Source organism: Cricetulus griseus (assembly GCF_003668045.3).
Source record: "Cricetulus griseus strain 17A/GY chromosome 1 unlocalized genomic scaffold, alternate assembly CriGri-PICRH-1.0 chr1_1, whole genome shotgun sequence".
Taxonomy (NCBI): domain Eukaryota; kingdom Metazoa; phylum Chordata; class Mammalia; order Rodentia; family Cricetidae; genus Cricetulus; species Cricetulus griseus.
The window spans coordinates 218,820,185-218,840,715 of NW_023276807.1; the positions used below are offsets into that span (position 1 = coordinate 218,820,185).

Below are 20,531 nucleotides of genomic sequence, written 5' to 3' on the forward strand. Positions count from 1 at the left end.
TGGTCTAAATGGGCATGTCCTCTAGGATGAGACCACTGGGCCAGTCCTCTTGATAGCCCATTGGTCCCTACCAAGTTACTCTAGGTCAGAGGCCCAGAGGTGTCAGTACCCCCACAGTAATTTTGCTCTAACCCATGTGACATCATCTCCCAGGCAGTGTCCAGGATTAGGACCAAAGAGTGAGTGGACCGGGCAGGAGGTGGCTAGAGGTGGTAAGACTCACTTTGCTATCCTTGGGCATGGAGTTCTGAGTTCTCAAGCTCTGGTCTGTGCTGTAGGCAGGGGGCTGTGGACTTGATCCTGGGGAAAGTGGAAAGGCTCTAACTAATTGGCATTTGGGGACAGACCATGAGGTGTCATCACTGAACATGAGCTTTAAATACTTACTCCCAGGGACCCTGTATTGATTTTATATTCATAATTTGAATATTTTTTATTTTAAGTTGAAAAATGGTCTCTCTGTAGTGCCTAGCTTTACCTTGACTCCTGAGATTTAAAAAAAAAAATCCTGCCTCTACTTCCCAGGTAGCTAGCACTACTTGGGAGCACATGCCGAAATTCTGCTTCCTGAGTTAACCAACAGATAAAACATAATGCAGCTGATTAAAAGAAGCCACTCAGGCACTGGAGAGATGGCTCAGAGGTTAAGAGCACTGACTGCTCTTCCAGAGGTCCCGAGTTCAATTCTCAGCAACCACATGGGGGCTCACAACCATCCGTTATGAGATCTGGTGCCCTCTTCTGGTGTGCAGATATACATGGAAGCAGAATGTTGTATACATAACAAATAAATAAATAAAATCTTTAAAAAGAAGAAGAAGAAGAAGAAGAAGAAGAAGAAGAAGAAGAAGAAGAAGAAGAAGAAGAAGAAGAAGAAGAAGAAGAAGCCACTCAAACACCTGTCCAGTTCCAAGCCTGTATACCCCAGTTAACCTCTGAATAGTTAGAACAGCCACCCTGAAGACATGGAGCTTCACTTACGGTTTTATACTTTCTCTGTCAATTATATATTTTTATTCACATGGCCACCATCAAGAAAGCAAAACTACGGCAGAGTTGAAACTAGACAAAAAGAGCTTTATCTCCTTTTTCATGACTACTGTGTCCCTTTGCCTACATGCCACCCTCCCCACCCCCTAATATGGCCCTTTCTTGGTCTCCTTTCTACGTGTTGTGCTATGCCCACACTTAGACCTGTTTGCGTGTGTGTGTGTGTGTGTGTGTGTGTGTGTGTGTGTGTGTGTGTGTGTGTGTGTGTGTTGTAGTCTAGGATCTTCATGTGAAAGAGACTGAGACCACGTGCCCCTCCCACTCCGAGTTTTAGTCATCTCTCTTAGTCTTACAATCCCAAGTACATACGTTTGGCCGCAGATTTCGTTGTTACAGCTGACCCATCTTCCATTTTCTGTGTGGACCACATTTTCATTACCCATTGGTTTATTGATGCACATCTAGGTTGGTACCATTTCCTTGCTGTTTTAAAGGGAGCTGTAACAGGCAAGGATAGTCATGCAAAAGAAATTGTTAGCGGGCACACAGACAGCCCACAGACAGTGAGGAAAGATCTACTGCTACCCCTTAGCCAGGGGGCTAATACCCAAATTTTACAAAGAACTGAGGAAATTAAACACCAAAGGAAAAACTGTTAACCCACGAATGAGCTACTAAGATGAACAGTTCACAAAAGTAGAAACACAAATGGCCAATAACTATTTTTAAAGTGTTCTACATCCCTAGTCATTGGGAAGTGCAAATTAAAATTACTCTGAGATACCACCTTGCCCCCATTAGAAGGGCCATCACCAACTCGGACACAAATGGAGAGGCTATGGGGGAAAAGAACCCCTTCACACTGTAGGTGTACAAATTAACACACTCGTTATGAAAATCCATCAGATGATCCCTCAGAAAGTTAAAAACAGTGCTACCTGATGACCCAGCCATTCCTTTACAGGGCACATACCCAGAGAACTCCATAGCTTTCTAAAAGAGATACTTGTGTATCTTTTTAATTTTTAACATTTTCTTTAACTTTTAAGTTAATTTTTGTTAAATTTTAAGAAAATGACATTGGACACCCTCCTAGTTACCTCTGTTACTGCCACTGCTAAACCTCTTTCTGATGAGTGTAGCTTTGATGCTGGTGTGTGTGTGTTTGCCTGCGCGTGCGTGCTTAGTTTCATCAGTGTTGCTTGCATGAGTGTGTGTCTGTGGTCACTTCCTGGAGCAAGGATAACTTGCCAGTGGTTGCAGCACTGAAGAAAATGTGGCCTCAGGTTCTTTGGCAGCTATGGGATTTGCAGATGTTTTATCCCGCCTATAGCTTGTCTTCCATTCTCTTCATGCCATGCACAGAACAAGTTTTAAGTGTTAAAGTTTACTTGGTTGGCTTTTGTGGAAATGTAGAACTCCTCAGCTAATGTAGGGTCACAAGACTGTCTTTTCTCTAAAAGCCCCTGCTACGTTTTAAGTCAGTTGTCACATGTGATCAACTAATCATCCCCACATCATTGGGAAGAATTCCTTTTTGCTATTAAATTCTCCATGCTCCTTTGTAGGCAAACAACTGGCCTCATTCATGTGTGTCTGTTTCTAGACTCTGGTCTCAATTACTGTATCTTTATCTTAAGTCCTAGAAATCAGATAATGTGAGTGCTTCGAGTTTGTTTCAAAGTTGTTTTGGCTATTCTAGGCCCTTTGTCTTCCATATACATTTTATAACATGCACAAACAAAAGTTGCTAGGATCTTTCTTAGAATTACATTAATCCTAGTTTGCAGAGGTGGTGAGGTGAGAGCACTTGCTGTCCTTGCAGAGGACTACTGTTTAAATCCCGGGTTGGATCACTCACAACAGCCTAACCCAAGGTGATCTGATACCCTCTCCTGGCCTTCATAGTTACCCTGACCTCTTGTGCATATACCCACCCCCCCACACACAATTAAAAATAATAAAATAAATATTTAAACAAAGAATTACTTTTAGCCTTCAGATCATGAATGTAGTATGTCTTTGATTTCTCCTAACATTTTTTACCTTCATCACACAAATCTTTCATGCCTTCTTGACTTATATCTAATAATTTCATTTTTGGAATATATAAGTGGAAATTTTTTTTAATTTCAGTTTTCAGCTGTCCATAAGTAGTCTACAGAAACAGTATTGATTCGTGTCTGCTTACCTTGTTCTGTGAGATATTTCCTCATAGGTCCTATGAATGCATTTGTGTAAGCTGTCAGCTCCTCTGTCTAAGCCTCTAACAGATGAGATGGGTTCACTGCCTCTGCAGTCTGCCTGTATCTTCTGTATATGATTCTTTGTCTTGAGATGATGAACCGGCTGCTCCTTCCAGCACGGGGTTGAATGAGGGTGAGAGTAGACACCATTGCTTTGTTCCTGGTCTTCAGAAAAAAACATTCAGCCTATATGTGTGATGTGTGATGTTAACTGTGCAGTTATTATAGGACACTATGTTATTAGTGTTCTGTTTCTTCATAAGATTCTGGGAGCTTTGTTTTGGGTTTTGTGTGTTGAGTGTTTTTATTATGAATGGTTGTTGAATTCTGTCAAAGAACTTTTCTGCCTGGGTTGATGTCCTGTCTGGGTTTTGCCTATGATGGAGTCTACAGTCATTGAATTTGGAAAATTGAACCAGCCTTCCATGCTCAAGATAAACCCCATCTGGCTTTGCTATATACCATTTTTTCTATATGTTATTGGATTTGACTTGTATTCTAGTCTCATCTGTGTTGCTGTGACAAATCACTCTAACCAAAAGCAACTTAGGGGAGGAATAAGTTTATTTTCCCTGCACTTCCAGGTCATAGTCCATCACTGAGGGAAGTCAGGACAGAAACTTAAGCAGAAAGTTGAAGCTGATAGCATGGAGGAATGCTGCTTGTGGGCCCTAGGGAACAGTTCCACCTACAGTGGCCTGCATCAATGATCAATCAAGACAATCTCCAATAATCACACCCATAGGCCTTCTGATATGAGATTCCTTCAGGTGACTCTAGCTATGGGCATTTGCTATTATTTTGTTGAGGATTTTTGTATCTTTGTATATGAGGTATATTGTCCATAGTTTTGTTTTCTTGTACCCAATTTTTTTCTCATAAAACAAAGGCAAGTGTTTTTTACTTTCTATTTTTTCAAAAGCAGTGTGATTACTTGGCACTGTTTATACTTTAAGAGTTTTGTAGAATTTACTATATTTTTAAATGAGGGGGTATCTAAGGTTTATGTACCATAAAACTTGGGCTTTGGGAAGGACCAGTTTCCAAAGTGAAGCTTTCAAGCTGAAGATGTGTGAAGCAGGAGCCAGGAACTGTGGGTCCAGACAGGCAAGCCTCTTCAGCCTCCTGCCTCTTGCAGAACTCTAGCTAGCTCACGGTCTGTTTAAGACTTCTGATGAACTGTGACTTTGTGTGTGACCAGGGAAGTCACTCAGCCCCTCTGGGCTGCAAATCAGCCAACAGAGAAAAGAAAATGACAATTATTCTCCCTGAATGCTGATATCAAAGCAAAGGAACCTCTCCTGGAGGCAGGGAGAGGGAGTTTGGGTCAGGACTTGCATGGTACAGAAAGGAGCTGAGCAGAGCTGGGGCTAAAGTCAGAGTGGGGGCAAACACCCTAGCAAGCAGCCACCTACCCAGTGGGTTCTTCCCCACGTTTTCACAAGGACTCATATTCCAGGCCCTCTAGGCGGGGCAAGATGGCATGCATTCATGACTTCAACTCATCCTGGGGCCCTACTCTGTATTAAGTATCTTATAGATGAGGAAACCAGGCCTCAGAGGATGAGGACTGTACTTCCCCACTGTAATGATCACAACAGGATGGACCATGTTCAAGAGGAAGAGACACATGGTCTATCAGAGAGCTGTGCAGGTCTGGACTCCAGAGCCCTGGGCCCAAAGCCAGACTGCCCAGGTGTGAGCGTCTATTCAGCTGTTGACTCATCTGGGTAAACTGAGGCCCAAGTTTTTGCCCCGGAGCTTCAGTTGGCCATCTGTGAAGTGAGGTGATGCTGCAGATACCTTGTAAATGGTTGTGAGGATTAGGCGAGTTAATGCTCTCAGCTCATTAACTCAATGCAATTGCTCAGAACCACGCCTGGCACTCAAATGCAGATCACTACGTGTAAAGTACGTGCCACACTTTATACACTGTGAAACCACACACTTGAAAAAGGATGATAGAAAGTACTGGCAGGGGTCCAGAATGCCCTTTTCTGGTGGTTAAACCTGGGGTTGGGGGGCGTGGATGAGGGTAGGGGTTAGGGTGAGGGTACAGCCTGGGAAAGGGATCTGCTTAGGGGTCACACAGCCCTGCAGTGTGCCGCCGCTGGCAGCGACCTCCTGGCTCTTATACTGATCACTGCAAGATCCGTGCTCCTGAAGGAGAGACAGTGTGACAGGATGTAATACGAGATGATGAGGTAGTAAATCAAGGAGCAGCTGGGTGGGTGTCTTCTCTCCTAGACTACCTTCCCGGTCAAGGCAGCTTTCTAGAACCTTCAGGGTAAGGGGAGACCTTGGCACTCACCATACCTTCAGTTGGGACCCTGGTACATATTGACCAACATGCACCGCGGCTCGCAGGTGGCCCCTGCACCAGGCACTGTCGCATAGGAGGGCGCAGGCCCTAAGGTATGAGATCACCGGTGTGGCGCCTCCTTTTTGCGAAACTTAGGATCCGGCGCCACCGTGTGGCCACGGGAGGAAGCCGCCTACACAGAAAATCAATAAGCTGCAGGGCGACCTCACAGGGCTGGAACATGCTCAAGGGCTCAGGAAAGAGGTGTGGTGTCTCTCGTCACCCCTCAGCTCATTCCCTGAAGTTTCTGGGACTGACAGGGAGGCAAGGTGTAGTAAAGCTCAGGGAAGGTTGCAGCATTCCACTTGTCCTGGGGATGTCTGGATCCACATCTCCAATCCTTGAACACCAGAGGAAGCATTTGGGACCGTACTGAGGGGCACACTTTCCATGGCAAAAAGTCAGAAAGTTTGGATGTAGATTCCAGGATGCCTGCCATGTTCCCAGTATGATGGAGGTACAGGAATCAGTTTTAGACTCTGGCCTTAGGGTCCTGGTCTATAAAGTGGGCTAGGCTAGGTCTGTATCCAGATCTAGTTTATTACAATACAGCAAACATCTCTCTGTTGCCAGCCAATAACCACAACTATAAGACGGAAGAGAGAGTAGCCAGCTGAGCATGGTGGCGCACAGTACTCAGGAGATGGAGGGAGGAGGGTCAGAAGTTCAAGGTTATTCCTGGCTATATAGCTAGTTCAAGGCCAACCTAAGCTACATGAGACCCTGTTCCAAAAGGGGGGCGGAGAGAATATTTGCCCTGTGGTCTGAATATCTGGAAGTCCCAAGTTTCCACTCTGATTTCCTCTTTGCTCTCACCCCAGGGCAGAGGCCTTGGTGACCAGGTGTGGCATCCAAGCCCAGGTGCCCCCACCCAGGGAACAGGTTCTGGATTTGCCCCCCCCCCCAGGAGAGGGGACGACTTTCTTCTTGAACCTTGAAACTCTCATACAGAAGAGGAATGAAGCAAGTATGGGCATCACCCTGCCACTGCGATGGCTAGACTTAGTTCTGCTACTCGTCACTACAGCAGACAGGTCATTTCTGAGAGAGGCTGACTGTGGTTTGAGTATGTACTGAGAGCACTGGGTGGCAGCCTGTGTGCATGTGGGTAGAGCTAAGTTTGGGCCAGGGAATACTTGTGATTAACGTAATATACAGCACCACAGCTCTGCCAGACATGCAGCTGTTCTTTCCATCCCCTTCTACTCAGGAGGACACCGGGTCCTCTCTTGCACACTATGACTGTCACCACCCCCGTCCCACCTAATGGCATCTTCCAAAACTTTGACCCTTCTTCATCCTTCACTTCCACTTTTATTCAATTTCTCTCCCTCCATTCTCTCTCTCTTTTCTCCCTCTTATTCTGCCCTCCCCATCTCCTGTGCTTTCTTGGTTTTTTTCTCTCTCCCTCCTTTCCTTATTGGATCCATAGGCCCTGTATTCCCGTGTCCTTCTGAAGCTCTTCCCTGGTTCCTTGATGACAGAAATCTACACGAGTACCTAGAGCAGCAACACACAGGAAGAGCGAGCCCACGATAGAACCAGAATGTGGAGCTCAGCATCACCCAGCCCCAATTTCCCCACTTTTGAGATGGCGATAAGAAGGTCTGCTTACGAGGTGGGCGGAGACACCTGGCTGAGGCCTGGCACACCCTAACTTTCCCCAAGTCCCCTCCCTGATGGAGTCCTCTGCAGTGTGGCCTTCATTCTCCCAAGCCATTGTGTGTATGGTTCCATTGTTGACCTGGCATACAAAACTGTGTCTCTGCTCACTGCAGAGATGAAGAAACTAGTGTTTATCCCTACTTCCCTAGTGGGGTATCCATTCAGGACAGTCACCTGAGTCTCCACGAAGTCTCTCAAGGATCTGTGAAGATCCCTCAGCTCTATTTTTTTGGCCTCCCAGCGGGGGCTCACTGAGGCTGCATGACTATTGGAGTTCACAGCCTTGGCCCAGTGGGGCATGTCTTGCAGGCCACTGAGCTTTCATCCTTCTGGGCTTGGCACAGAACTGCTGTTCTGGAGTGTGCCCGCCATTTTGCAACTAGAGGCAGCAACGCTTTAGAGTTTTAAACTGTGTTTCAAACATGTGCTTTATGGTTTGGCCTGTATGCATGGGTTCCCATCTGTGCAGTCTTCGGGTGATGCCCCTACACTACCGTGAGGTCAGCCTTTCTCTCACCAACCACCTGCCTTTCACACCTTTGTCTCCAGCATACTTAGGGTCCACCTAAGATGTCATGAGATCGTGGCCCTGTCTGGAGTCCTCAGTCCCAGAGTATTCCCAGCATGCACTTGCTTCTTCCACAGGTGCCACACTGGGTAATGAGACATACCAGGGTGCCTCAGCAGCAGGTCCTTACTCACACGGGGCTGCTGTGCTCCAGGGGGGAGCAAGAAAGACAGATAAGAAAGAGACCTCTGAGAGAGCAGGAGAGCTGGTGCGAGAGCCCTAAGTCCCCAGGAGGGCTGGGGGTTATTCTGAGCACCGGGGAACCAGACGGCAGAGTGGTCTCCATGCCTGCACTTTAGAGCCTTCTGAGAGCACTCTGGCTGCCATGTGAAGAGGGGTTCTCACGGAGCAGGAGTGGGCAACGTGCGCCGGTGAGGAGGTGCCAGTGAGGAGGTGCCGGTGTCAATGCACGGGAAGGACAGAGAGGGCTATCCATCAGGCTGGAGTGGGCAGTGTCTGAGGGCCACTGAGCCTGAGGAGGGTGGTCAATCCTGTGTTCCATCTATATGGTTCCAGCTCAGGAATATGTGTCACTGCGTGTATAGTTCCATTCTTGATCCTGACCTACAGAGCTCTGCTTCTGACCCTTGCGTTTGGACAGGACCCCACCCAGACAGGTCTACCCATATTCTGGGCTCTTCCTACATCCTGGGCCCCGCCCATAGCACTACTATGGCTTCCCTCCCAGGCTGAGGCTTGGGCTTAGTAAATCCCCCAAATCCTGTTCTGGTGACAGTGAAGCTGACACAGGAAGAGTGCCCTCCACACATGTACTCACTACCCACCATGGGAAGCATCCTCACTGAAAAGAAGAGCCTGGCACAGTGACCTGGAGTCACTGTTTCAACATGGCACAGTTCTCAGTGCTGACCTGCAAGCCCAGGCTCCCCAGCTAGATCTGCTTCCTTGGGCTTTTGCAACTCCCATAGAGTCTAGGTGTCCTAGCTCTTCTGAGAGGGGTCAGAAGATTTGTGACTGCCCCCACACAGAGGCTCCCTACAGGCCTTGGTGGCTAATGACCTTGGATCAACTTCTGTTTAACCCCCCCTTCAGCCATCTGAGCCCACGCAGGGGAGGAGGTAACCTTTCAGAGGCCCAACTGGTCCCTATGGGAGTATGCCTACCTCCTCCCTGTGTTGGATATAGCCAGCCAGAGAGTGGCACTTAGGAGTATCATAAGTCAGTTTCCTTCATCTCAGGAGTGACAAAAATGCCAACCTCATTGGAATGTCTCCTACCTCCACCCCAACCCTGTACCCCAAGAAGCCCACCTACCTCTGAGCTCATCTGAAATGCTCAGCTGATGGGCCTGGGGCATCATTTTGGCAATGCTTTCATTTCCTGTGTATATAAGTGGAGGCCAGGATGGAGAGGGACTGGCCTGGGGTCCCTCATTGGGCCAGCTCCCTCCCATGACTGGGCCCCCATGCCTCTCCACTTTTTCCTTTTGACTCCGAATCCAACCCACACCCCTGGGGACTTCTGTAGGGAATGCCAATGCAGGCGGCTTGGGATTTAGGAAGCAGGTTGTGGTCCTACTGCTACCCTCATCCCCACCCACACCTGTGTTCTGTCCCTTATCTCCCCACAGGTACATCCGCACCATGTACCTGGGGATTCAGAGCCAGCGGCAGAAGGAACACCAGCGACGCTTCTACTGGGCTATGATGTACGAATATGCAGATGTCAACATGCTGCGCCTCCTGGAGACCTTTCTGGAGAGCGCCCCCCAACTGGTGCTACAGCTCTGCATAATGATCCAGAAGAACAGCGCAGAGACGCTGCCCTGTGAGTGCCTGCCGGCCCCTCCCCCAGCATCACCCGCCCACCCCCTGCGCCGGCCACGCCCCCAACACTGCCCCCTGAGCGCGCCAACCACTCCCCCAGCGTCACCTCTATCCTCCGCATCCCCGCATCCCGCACTCCCGCTGCAACTGCCTCATTTGCCTACTTGGCCTAGGGGTCCTGACTCTGATTTCCGATGTCCAGACACAGCCCCCTCGGCAGATACCAGGGACGTAAGTGTTTCCTCAACACTCCTGCTCCAGAGATACTTGGTTCCTAAAGAGCAGTTCCATGTGCTTCTGGACAGCAGAGCCAGCCTGCCCCCTGCAGTTCAGGGTCCTGGAGATCTGATCAGATGTGAGGCCCCTATGGGTTTGCATTGCCCTGAGCCCTGGTATTTCCACATGTGTGGAATGGGCCTAACCAGGCCTAAAGACAGCATATGCCAGTAGCACTGAGTCATGGCAGGTCTTACTTCTGGATTTGGACATTTTAAACTTCAGGAGCTTGCTTCCAATGCATGTACTTGGCTCAGTTCACTTGTAGCAACAGGCTGAAGTGGTATGTGCTCCAATGAGCACACACAAAGGGACCCCTTGCTCTCGGCTGTGGCCTCAGGTAGTCTCCATGGGGCCTCAGAAGCCAAAGAGCATTGTCCAGACATGCAGACTCCACAGTAGGAAGGCTCTGGGATGTTAGGGATGCCAAGGTTAGACTGCACTGCTCTTATTTATAGCTGATGGCTAGCCTAGCCTGCAGTGCTGCGGAGAGCATGCCCGGGAGTCAGGGATGCACCAAAACAGATTCTTGGTTGAGAAGGTACCTGAGGTGGCACATGGAGAGAGAAATGGGGTATTTAACAGGGGATGGGGGTGGATGGGAACCTTGGGATGTGTGAATCCTAACATCTGAAGGGACATGGAAGAAGAAATGTCACAAATACCAGTGCATACTTCTGGGGAATGGTTGCACTATCAATGGATGAGAAATGGGAAACATTCCACCCATCCATGGAAAGACTGCCTTTAGAGGTATAAGTGCCTCATTGATAGGTTCAGAGACACTACTGAAAGGAACCAGATCCAAAGGTCCTAGCTGCTGAGGCTTGGAGGAGTATCCATGGTGTGGGGTAGCAGGACAGCTAGGGGAGCTGGCCCACTCTACTTGCCTTGGCTCTCTCTGGCCAGTAGGACTCTGGTCTCCTGGACTGTCACGATACCTCTAGACCCAGCAGTCCATACGCTGTGTCTTGTCATTTGCCTGTTTTTACTATAGGTCCACTGGCTGATGGACTCAAAGCTTGTCACACGAGCTCCTTGGCCCACTGGCCCCGACTGGTTGGTTATGGATTAGCACCTCCTCCCCCCCCCCTCTCTCTCTCTCTCTCTCTCTCTCTCTCTCTCCCTCCCTGCCATAAATCCTGGAGGTATTTAGAGGCATGTTAAGGCTGTTACCCTCTCCTTGCTGGTTCGGGTTCCTGCCATCTTGGCAGGCATTCTGGGTTAGAGTGGGTTTGGAAAGCAGCCTGGGCTACTGGGAAAGGCAGAGAGCTGCATACAACTTGAGCTCAGCCATGCAGACTTAGGGTGTGGGACGATTCATTTGCTAGCTGTGTTTCTTTATCAATAAGTTAGGAATAAGAATTGCTTTGGGGTATTGTGAAAGTGTGTTGAGCTGCACATATACCTCCACAGCACATAGCCTGGCATTAGAGACTGGCATGATTCTGGAAGAACTCTGTCATGTGTGAACACATTGCTGAGGCCTGAACTAACTGTGGGGCTTGAGGGAGCCCATTAGAGGCAGGGGTCAGAGAGAGCTTCTACTGAAGGCTCTTATTTAGGCTGGATGTCAACAACAAGGAGAAAGGCAAAGTAATGGCCTTCCATGCTTTGGGAATAGCATGTCCAAAGGTCCTGAGGTAGGAAAAACACTTCCTCTGTGGAAGACCATGGCAGTGATGACCTGAGAGTGAAAACACTCAGCATGGCTAGAACTTGGCAGTGGAACAGGGGAGTGGAGTGGAAGTCAGGGTCCAGAAGAAGAGCCTAATGGGCCCCATAGAAATTCACAGACATTATGTGCCAGAAGCCGTGATTTCTGCAACTATGTAGTTGAGCATTTCCATGTAGAGACAAAAAGAGAACCATCCTAGGAATCCCACCAATTAGTGAGAAGTTGGCTGTTGCACGCATCCAGTGTGGTACAAATCCCTGGGGTCTGAGCTGTGTGTGCCTTTCCACTCTCTCAGTCAGCTAGTGGGAAAGAGTAGAAGTCCCTGGACAGGGTAGGTGCTTGAAATGGGGTTGGAACCTGACGGTAGAATGACCCGACCCCAGAATGGGACTAGATGGCATACCATGGACCAGTTGTGCTCAGGGAGCAACTCAGAGGCATGCTTCTTCCCTAGAATCTCCCGAGACAACCCAGGCTCACAGCTTCTGTTTACTTTGTGTTTGTTGAGACAGGGTCTCTCTGTGAAGCACTGGCTGACCTGAAACTCACTAGGTAGACCAGTCTGACCTTGAGCTTGCTGTCATCCTCCTGTTTCTACTCTGCCTCAGTACTGGGATAACAAGCATGTGACAGTATGCCCAGTAGACTTTGCTCTCTTAAGTGATATGCTGTAACACTTTGCAGGAGTGTTGGGATGCTGCATAGAGGTGGGAGATGCCAGCCACTGGGTCCAGTCCTCTTGTTACATACACAGAGGATGAAGCACAGAAAAAAAAAAAAAGCTGTCCAAGGTCACACAGCAACGAGCATGCAAACAAAGGACTTTTATGCTTCTTGCTGCCCTAAGACAACTGTCATGGCATGTAGGGCTCCTCCACACACCATGCCTTGCCCAAGGAGTTACCACCTTCACCTCCCCATTTCACAGATTGTGGCAGGATAGTGGTTCAGCAGATAAAGGCTCTTGATGTGCAAGCCTGGTGACCTGAGTTCAATCCCTGAGACCCACCTAAAAAGACTCCACATGTTGTCCTTTGTTCTACGTAAGTGTGCTGTGACAAGCATGCACCTCCCCACCTCCCACACACACAAGTAAATAAAGACAAGTAACTCCAGACCAATGTATAACAGAATGAGTCAAGAAAGATAAAAAGAGTCCAAGAAATATGAAACACACCAAAGCATTGATTTTCCTTTAAGCAAGCTTTTGGTCTCAGATACAACTCAAAATCATTCTATCTCAACTGTCTAAGGTCCCTGCTAGTTTCTTCTAGTCTCCTTCAGTTGTGGGCTCTGCTCACATCAAACCCTGGGAAGATGGCTCAGTGGGTGAGAGGACTTGCTGTGCAGGCATGAGGACCCGAACTCCATCTCTGGTACTCAGGTGGAAAGCTGGGCATGGCCACCTGTGCCTGTAACATTGGTGCCATGGGGGTGGAGACAAGAAGATGACTGAGCTTACTGGCCTCCAGCTTAGCTCCAGGTTCAATGAGAGACTGTCTCAAGTGAATGAAAGGGACAGTGATGGAGCAGGACATCCAATGTCCTCCTCTGGTCTCTGTGAGCACACAGACACATCACACATGTATGAACACTGTAGAAACTTGAACCTTAGCTCCTCCTTGGCTTAACATAGAGCCAGAGCGCTGCTAACATCTGAACCACTAGGAAGGCAAGTGCCTATCCTGTTCCACTGTCATGTGAAGCTAAAATGCCCAGCCTTTCTCTCCAGCCTTCAGCCCAATGAGTGAGCCTTTCTTCCTCTCCTGGGGTCAAAGAGTGCCACACAAGAAAACTCAGTTTCCCTTTTGTCTCCTAGCCAAACTTCTCCTCAGCAGAGGTTGAAGCTCCCTTGTGCTGGTCTAAAGTTGGAGAAAGGCTGGGACCTGGCTCCTGGCTACTGCATCTATGTAACACTTCATTCCTTTCCCCCTGGAGTTCTTTCTTCCTGTGTAAGAAATGCTTTGCAGACTCTTTCTAGTCTGGCTCGTATAGACATTGGCTCAGATACTTTTTAAGTCCAGAACAAAACAACAACAGCAACAAAAAAAAAACATGGTGCTAATTCATGGTGGGGGTCATCTTATTTATTTATGGATTTGTTGTTTATTATTAATTCAATTTTTCATTTATTTTACATCATGATTGAGGTTTCCCTCCCTCTTCCCCTTCCATTCCTCCCCCTGCCTCCCCTCCCCCATCTACTCCTCTGTTTCTGTTGAGAAAGGGGAAGGCCTCCCATGGATGTCAACAAAGCATGGCATATTATGTTGAGGTATAACTAAGCTCCTCCCTTTGTATTAAGGCTTGGCAAGGCAAGCCAGTATGAGGAATAGGTTCCCAAAGGCCACCTCAAGCATTAGGGATCCTGATCCCACTGCTGGGAGTCTCACAAATAGGCCAAGCTGTACAACTGTTACACGTATGTAGAGGGCCTAGGTCAGTCTCATGCAGGCTCCCTGGCTGTTCATCCAGTGTCTGTAAGCAACTATGATCACAGGTTAGTTGTTCCTGTGGGTCCCCCTGTGATAACCTTGACCACCCCCCAGCTTGTGCAATCTTTCCTCCGTCTCTTCAGTATGATTTTCAGAGGTCAGCTCAGTGCTTGGCTGTGGATCTCTGTTTCCATCAGTTACTGGTGGAAGGCTCTCTGAAGACAATTAGTGTAGTCATCAATCTGATTACAGGGGAAGGCCAGTTCAGGCTACCTATCCACTATTGCTAGGAGTCTTAGCTGAGGTCATCCTTGTGGATTCCTTGGAACTTCCCTGGTACCCCTTCAAGACATCTCTTTGATTACTCAGTGGGGGTCTTCTTATGATATCATATTACAACACAGGATAGCTTGGGTCTCTCTTCCTATAAATCTACTCACACTATCATGGGGGCTCCAGCCTCATTACCTCATCTAACCCCAATGACCCCCCCAAAAGTATCTGCTTCTAAATGCTATTAATATATACATTTGAAGATTATGAAATTTCCAAAGACACATTCAAACAAACCATTTGCCCATCCCCCTTGGTTAACATAAAGCAAAGCTGGAAAGTGACTGTGACTTGGCCATGGGAGCTGAAGGTTATAGGTCTATGCTAGACCAGATCTATGAACTTCCTGCTTTGGCTCCTTGGAAACGATAAGTAAAATTTGTCTCTTTGCATCCAACAATTGAACCATCACTTGTCATGCTGAGTTGTGGTTGTTTCTGTGCCAGTGGTGCCTGACAGGCCTCTGGCGGAGTGGAGCCCTCCTCTTAGATTCATCATCCCTGGTCCCAGGAAACAGTGGGATTACAGACAAGCGGCACATAGGTCGTTCATGGAAAAATCTTAACTCCCCGACGGCCCATTGCAGCCTGTCTTGGTCTCTGCCAAAGAAAGAGATGTAAAGTTATGTTTGCCCTCTGGCCACCTCTTTATGCATCACTGGAATGGAGAGGCACAGAAAGGGATGCCTCTAGCCAGATATGGCACTGTTGTGTCCCTAGGATGGCCTCTCTCCAACTCCTTTCCTGTTCTCTTTTTGAGGCCATGTCATGAGGAGTCTGCTTGGTGTCTACACAATAGGATCCTCTGGCCCTAAAACTCCAGCTCTCCACCCTTCTAGCTTCAAATACCTTGTTGTCTAAAGTCACAGTGAAGTAAGTCTCCGTGCTGCTAAACAGAACATGTAGCAATTTGACAGAGAGCCTCTGTGTCCCCTGCCTCAGGGTAGCCTTTTCAGTTCTACTCTTGACAACTGAGGAGAGGGGAGAGACTTAAAGAAAAATCACAAGAAAAACAAATTTATCTTGTTGATCAATGCAGATAAAATGGTCTTTGACCATTTCAACCTGTTTTTGTGTCAGACACTGGGATGGAGTCTCACTGGTGTAGGCTTTCCCATCCAGCTCAGGAATCAAGGTGGATTCTGGGAGAAGGTGTGGAGGGCAGCAAGTTAAGAAACCTGAGCAGCAACTGGAACTGGAACTTCATTCTTCCCTGGCAGGGGACGTGGAAGTAGTTATTAATCACATACTGTATTCCTGGCATGGTGTAAGAGCTGGGCATATACATCAAGACAGATACATCAAGAATCAGAACAGACCCACCCACCACCCCCCATCCTTCAGGAAGCCAGAGGGTCATGTGAACAAGTGAAAGCAAATAGTTAATCTTCTCTCCTAGGGAGTGATAGGAACCTGAAAGAGAGCAATGAAACCAGGAAGCCTCTGCAGAGTCATCCCACCCTGAAGATTCCAGGGAAACATCACAGTGCTCTGGGGCAAGGGCTTCCCTACATGTCCCCTAGGTCTGGAGACTGTCACAGTGCCGTCCCCTGTGAGCACTGAGCGCTGACCTTGCTTAGCACCCTTCCTCGTGGAGCTGTGTCCCTCAGGGACACACTCTCCATCACTCTCTCTCTCAATGGTCCTTTGCAAACTGCAGCAACTCCTTCTATCCCCACTTCTACCCTTGATACCAAAGAAGCACTCAGTGCAATGACTGATGTGGATACTATGCCATCAAACAGTCCTGGTGTCAAGGACTTAGGTCCCAGGGCAAAATGGTTTTCAGCACTCAGCCTCCCTCTAAGCCATGTTTCTGCCTTTATGTATCATAATAATGTCCTCTGCAGTCATTCAGAGACACCCAGGGGATAAAGACTTCTCAGTACTGGGCTCAGGGTACTGTGATGGCAAAGCAAAGAAGTCTCTACTCTCTGAGGGCTCACATTCTTGTGGATATAGGCAAAAATAAATAGGTACATGAATATAACATCAAGAACATATGGAATATATATATATATATATATATGAAGACAACATATGCTTATACTCTTTATAAGCATTCTATATATATTTGGTTCATGTATTTATGCATGCTATATATATATGTGTGTGTGTGTATGTATATAGAAATAGTATATATATATATATATATATATATATATATATGTACACACAGTTATATAAAAAGGAAAGATTCAGTATTCATTGAATATTCAAAGTCTGTATTTTTACCCTGATTCACAGAAGATAAATTAAGTCTTAGTAGCTTCATTGCCCAAGACTATAAGGTTATACCCAAGCTAGATATCTTGTGGCAGAGCCCATGTTCTAACCAGGACATCTCTCAGACACCTTTCAAATGCCATCATGTTTGGGAGCCACAGAGGATTGGGTGTGGTCTAGTTCTCTGCTGGATGAGAACGGGTTTACTAGAGTCCTCATGAGGGCAGACGAACAGGGCCTGTTTTATGTGGTCCAGCCAAGCAGATCCAGGCTCCCACAAGCCTTGACCATGCAGCTGAGTAGCTGACATTTGTTTTAGAGTCTCTGAGGCTCGCCTTTATCCGGCTGGCTGTGGAGATGGTATTTTGATATTTCTGACAGCATCTTAGGAGGGAGAGTCCAGGGAAACAGAAGGTGTACCTAGCTCTTCTGCTGGTTGCTTTAAATGCTGTTATTTGACCTTCAAGATCCTTGAGGGGAGAGCTGCTCTCTTTGGGGTGCACCGTGTTCCCAGTGTGACCCTTTGGGCAAGTTGATGAGCCCCAGTGCCCGGAAGAGCTCTATGGGTATTCTCACCTCCTCTGGTTTTGCTAGCCATAGGAGAAATGCAGTGAGTCCATGGGCCCATGGTTAAGTCAAGGTGATGGCTCTTTCATAGGAACTCTATGAGTTGTTAGCCTGTTTGCTGTGACAAAATATGTGACAAAGGCAACTTGAGGAAGGGTTTACTCTGGCTCACAGTTTGAGGGGAGAATCCATCATGGTGGGGAAGGCATTGTGGCAGAGGTGTGAGTCATTGCATCTGTTGTCAGAAAGTAAAGAGGGATGAATATGACGATTGACTCATTTTCTCCTTTTTATTCAGTCTGGGACCACAGCCTATAACACGGTCTGCTTACTGAGGGTGGGCCTCCCCATCCAATTAGCCACATCTAGAAATTCTCTCCCAGACACACGCAGTGACCTGCTTCCATGGTGATTTTAAGTCTCATCAAGTTGGCAATCAATATTACTATCATAGAAATAAAAAGGAAAGGAAGAATAATCACTGGGCATGGTGGTGCAAGCCTTTAATCCTAGCACTTGGGAGGCAGAGGAAGGTGGATCTCTGTGAGCTCGAAGCCAGCCTAGTCTACAGATTGAGTTCCAAGTCAGCTAGGACTATGTAGAGAGAACCTATCTCCAAAACAAAAACAACGAATTACCATCAGAGGAGTCTGCACTCTTTATCAGAGCCAATAGACAATTTGCAGTACCCTAGTGTCCCTGTGTCCACACTCAGGGACCTCTTTCAGGGTGACCCCTACCTCTGGTGCCAGGTGCCATTTGTTTGACTTTCATAGAACATGGAAAGATGAGAGAAAGTCCTATCATCAGACCTCAACCTCAGTGTGATTAGACCTAGGGGCAGATGATTCTTCATCAGGGGCTGCTTTATACACTGCAGGGTGTTCGGAAGCCTCCCCAGCCTCCAGGTACCAAGTGACAGGAAGTATTGTATCCTGAGTTATAAGAGCCAAAAAAGTCTCCCACTCACTACCTGACTCCCATTGTGGGACAAAATCACACCACTGGGGATAACTGCCTGGCTATTGCAGGATGATGATCAACACTGACCGAGTATGGTTTACCACAGGGTCTGCCTCCTAACCTTGAACCTATAGCTATCACATTTCATGCAAAATGGGCTTTGCTGATTCCATGAAGAGCTTTGAACTGAGAAAACGAATCTTATCACCTGGATGTACCAAATAGGAGGGAGGCAGGACAGCAGGACAAAGGGGAATGTGGCAGGGGGAGCTGAAAGAAAGTCATGAAGATACCATGCAGCTGAATTTGAAGACAGAGAAAGGGGCCTCCAGCCAAGGGATGTGGGCAGCTCCAGAAGTTGAGAGGTAAGGAACCAGATTGTCCCTGGAGCCTCCAGCTGGCACTCAGCTCTGCCAGCACTTCAGAAATCAGAACCTGACCTCCAGAACTTTGCAGAGATAAATGTGCTTGCTTTCTGCCAGTACACATGTGGTCCTTTGTTCCATCAGTCACAGGAAACTGAAATTGTGGGGAAGGTAGATTTAAATGAGCAAGTAAGACAACTGTGCCCACTAGCCTTGAAGAATTCCAGGTGTTCACAGCATTGCTTAGCCAGGGAATCAGTGGCTTTGTTATCAGAACTTGCATTTCTGGCATTGCTTATGAAACAGCATGTGTGAGGCATTTGCTCAAGAATCGTGTTGGGCAACTACTCTGCTGGCACAGAGCCTGTAGGAGTAGATAAGACAGCTTTTCTCCGCTCAAAAGTGAAAGTCAAGGGTTGGGGAGATGGTCCAGCAAGTCATGTTTGAGCTCCAGTACCTATATTTAAAAAAAAAAGAAGCCAGGCACATCAGTAGAGGCCTGTAATTGTAGCATCGAGGAGGCAGAAATGGGAAGATGCCTGGAGCTCATTGGCCAGCCAGTCTGGCTAAATGAAGAGCTCCTGGTTCAATGAGAGCTTCTGTGTAAAAAAAAAAAAAAAAAAAAAAACCTAAGGTGGAGAGTGATTGAACAAAGATGCCCAGTGTCAACTCTGAACCTCCACATGCATATATACACCCATGTATTTGCATCCATATATAGTGAGATATCCACCCTGCCTGCACCTGTAGCACTGACCACGCCCATTTGGTGTGGATGTGAAGGAGGGTATGACTGGTTCTGGGGTCCTGAGCCCAGCTCGCTCTGTTGTTTCTGGTCGGTGGTAGAGAGCCGCCTGTGTGGATCCTTGGAGCGGGAACTTGCAGTGGTCATCTGTTTCCTGTGTAAGTGCCTTCTCCCTGAATAAAATTATATTAACCTAGATTGAGCCTAGTGTAGTGAATCTCGATCCACACGTCTCTATCCGTATATGTATACATGCACACATGACCATGTACACATGCATATGCACATGGAGATCAAGAATCAGTTCTGTCCAAAGAGAAGTCATAGTTCAGGGGTGGAGTAGGGCAGACAGTCTGCAGAAAGTGGTTTCGAAGTAGCAGCAATGGAGGAGCAATGTTTAGGGTGCTGTGGCAAGGCCAGAAGTGGTTTCCACTATGCATCCCAGAGTATGTGTAGGGTGTCCAAGGAGGAGGCAATGCCCAGGCTGAGCTCTTAGAATGAGTAGGAGGTGGGCAAGCAATGAAAGCAGGGGAAAAGAGTCTATCTAGGCTGAGGCAGCAGCAAGTTCTCAAGACAGAATGGCACATGCTTGCAGCTTATGTGTCTTGTTTGCATGCACTAACATGGGCAATTATTGTGTGTGCTCAAAGACGATCCGTAGGCCGTAATGCTAAGACTTCTTTATTTAGATAAACACCAGCCCAAACGAAAGCCAGAGCGTGCCCAGAGGCCACAAGCTAGCATGGCCAGAGAGAGGGGAGCTCCACATGTTTGTGGCCTCTTAAGAATTGTCCCCGAACATCTTCGACCTCCCATCATGGGCATGGCCAGGCACACCTGTAGGGGCTACTAGGAGGCGGGGCTACAGTGTCTCCCTACAGGCAACCAGCTTTTTCTGTGCTGGGTGCTAAGCCAAGCCTGGTTACTGCCATTTTCCTTCCACTCTTAAAGTAATACCCTCAAGGAGAGTGTCAATCATCATGGACTTCTCACAGTCGAGGGGGTGGGTATGAGCCCAGCATCTCTTTGAGGGAAGAGGCAGCTCTTGGCTGGCTCTGGGCTCATGTCAGAAGCATGCTGCCATCCTGCCTCAGAGAGCAGCTCGGTTTACCAAGTCATGAGCCTCTGCCCATTGGGGAGGAAAACCACTGGATGCTCTTTGGATTGTAGGCAATTAGGACTTAGGAGTTGGGTGTCCCAGGTTTGCATCCTCCTACCCAATAGCTTACTAGTTTAGCTGTCTGGCCAATTGATAATTTAACTGTCTTAAGGAATATATTGATTGTGATTCAAGTATGGCAAGACAGCACCTCGGGAGGCATCTGT

The 20,531-nt window shown here is 47.7% G+C and overlaps 1 protein-coding gene across 1 annotated transcript in view; it reads left to right on the forward strand.

Moving 5' to 3' along the window:
* Xkr6 (XK related 6) overlaps positions 1–20,531 on the forward strand; it is a 221,931-nt gene that overhangs the window by 184,389 nt on the left and 17,011 nt on the right. The window contains exon 2 of the mRNA XM_027390350.2: positions 9,423–9,619. Coding sequence (XP_027246151.1) covers positions 9,423–9,619 — 197 coding nt within the window. The remainder of the gene's footprint in view (positions 1–9,422; positions 9,620–20,531) is intronic.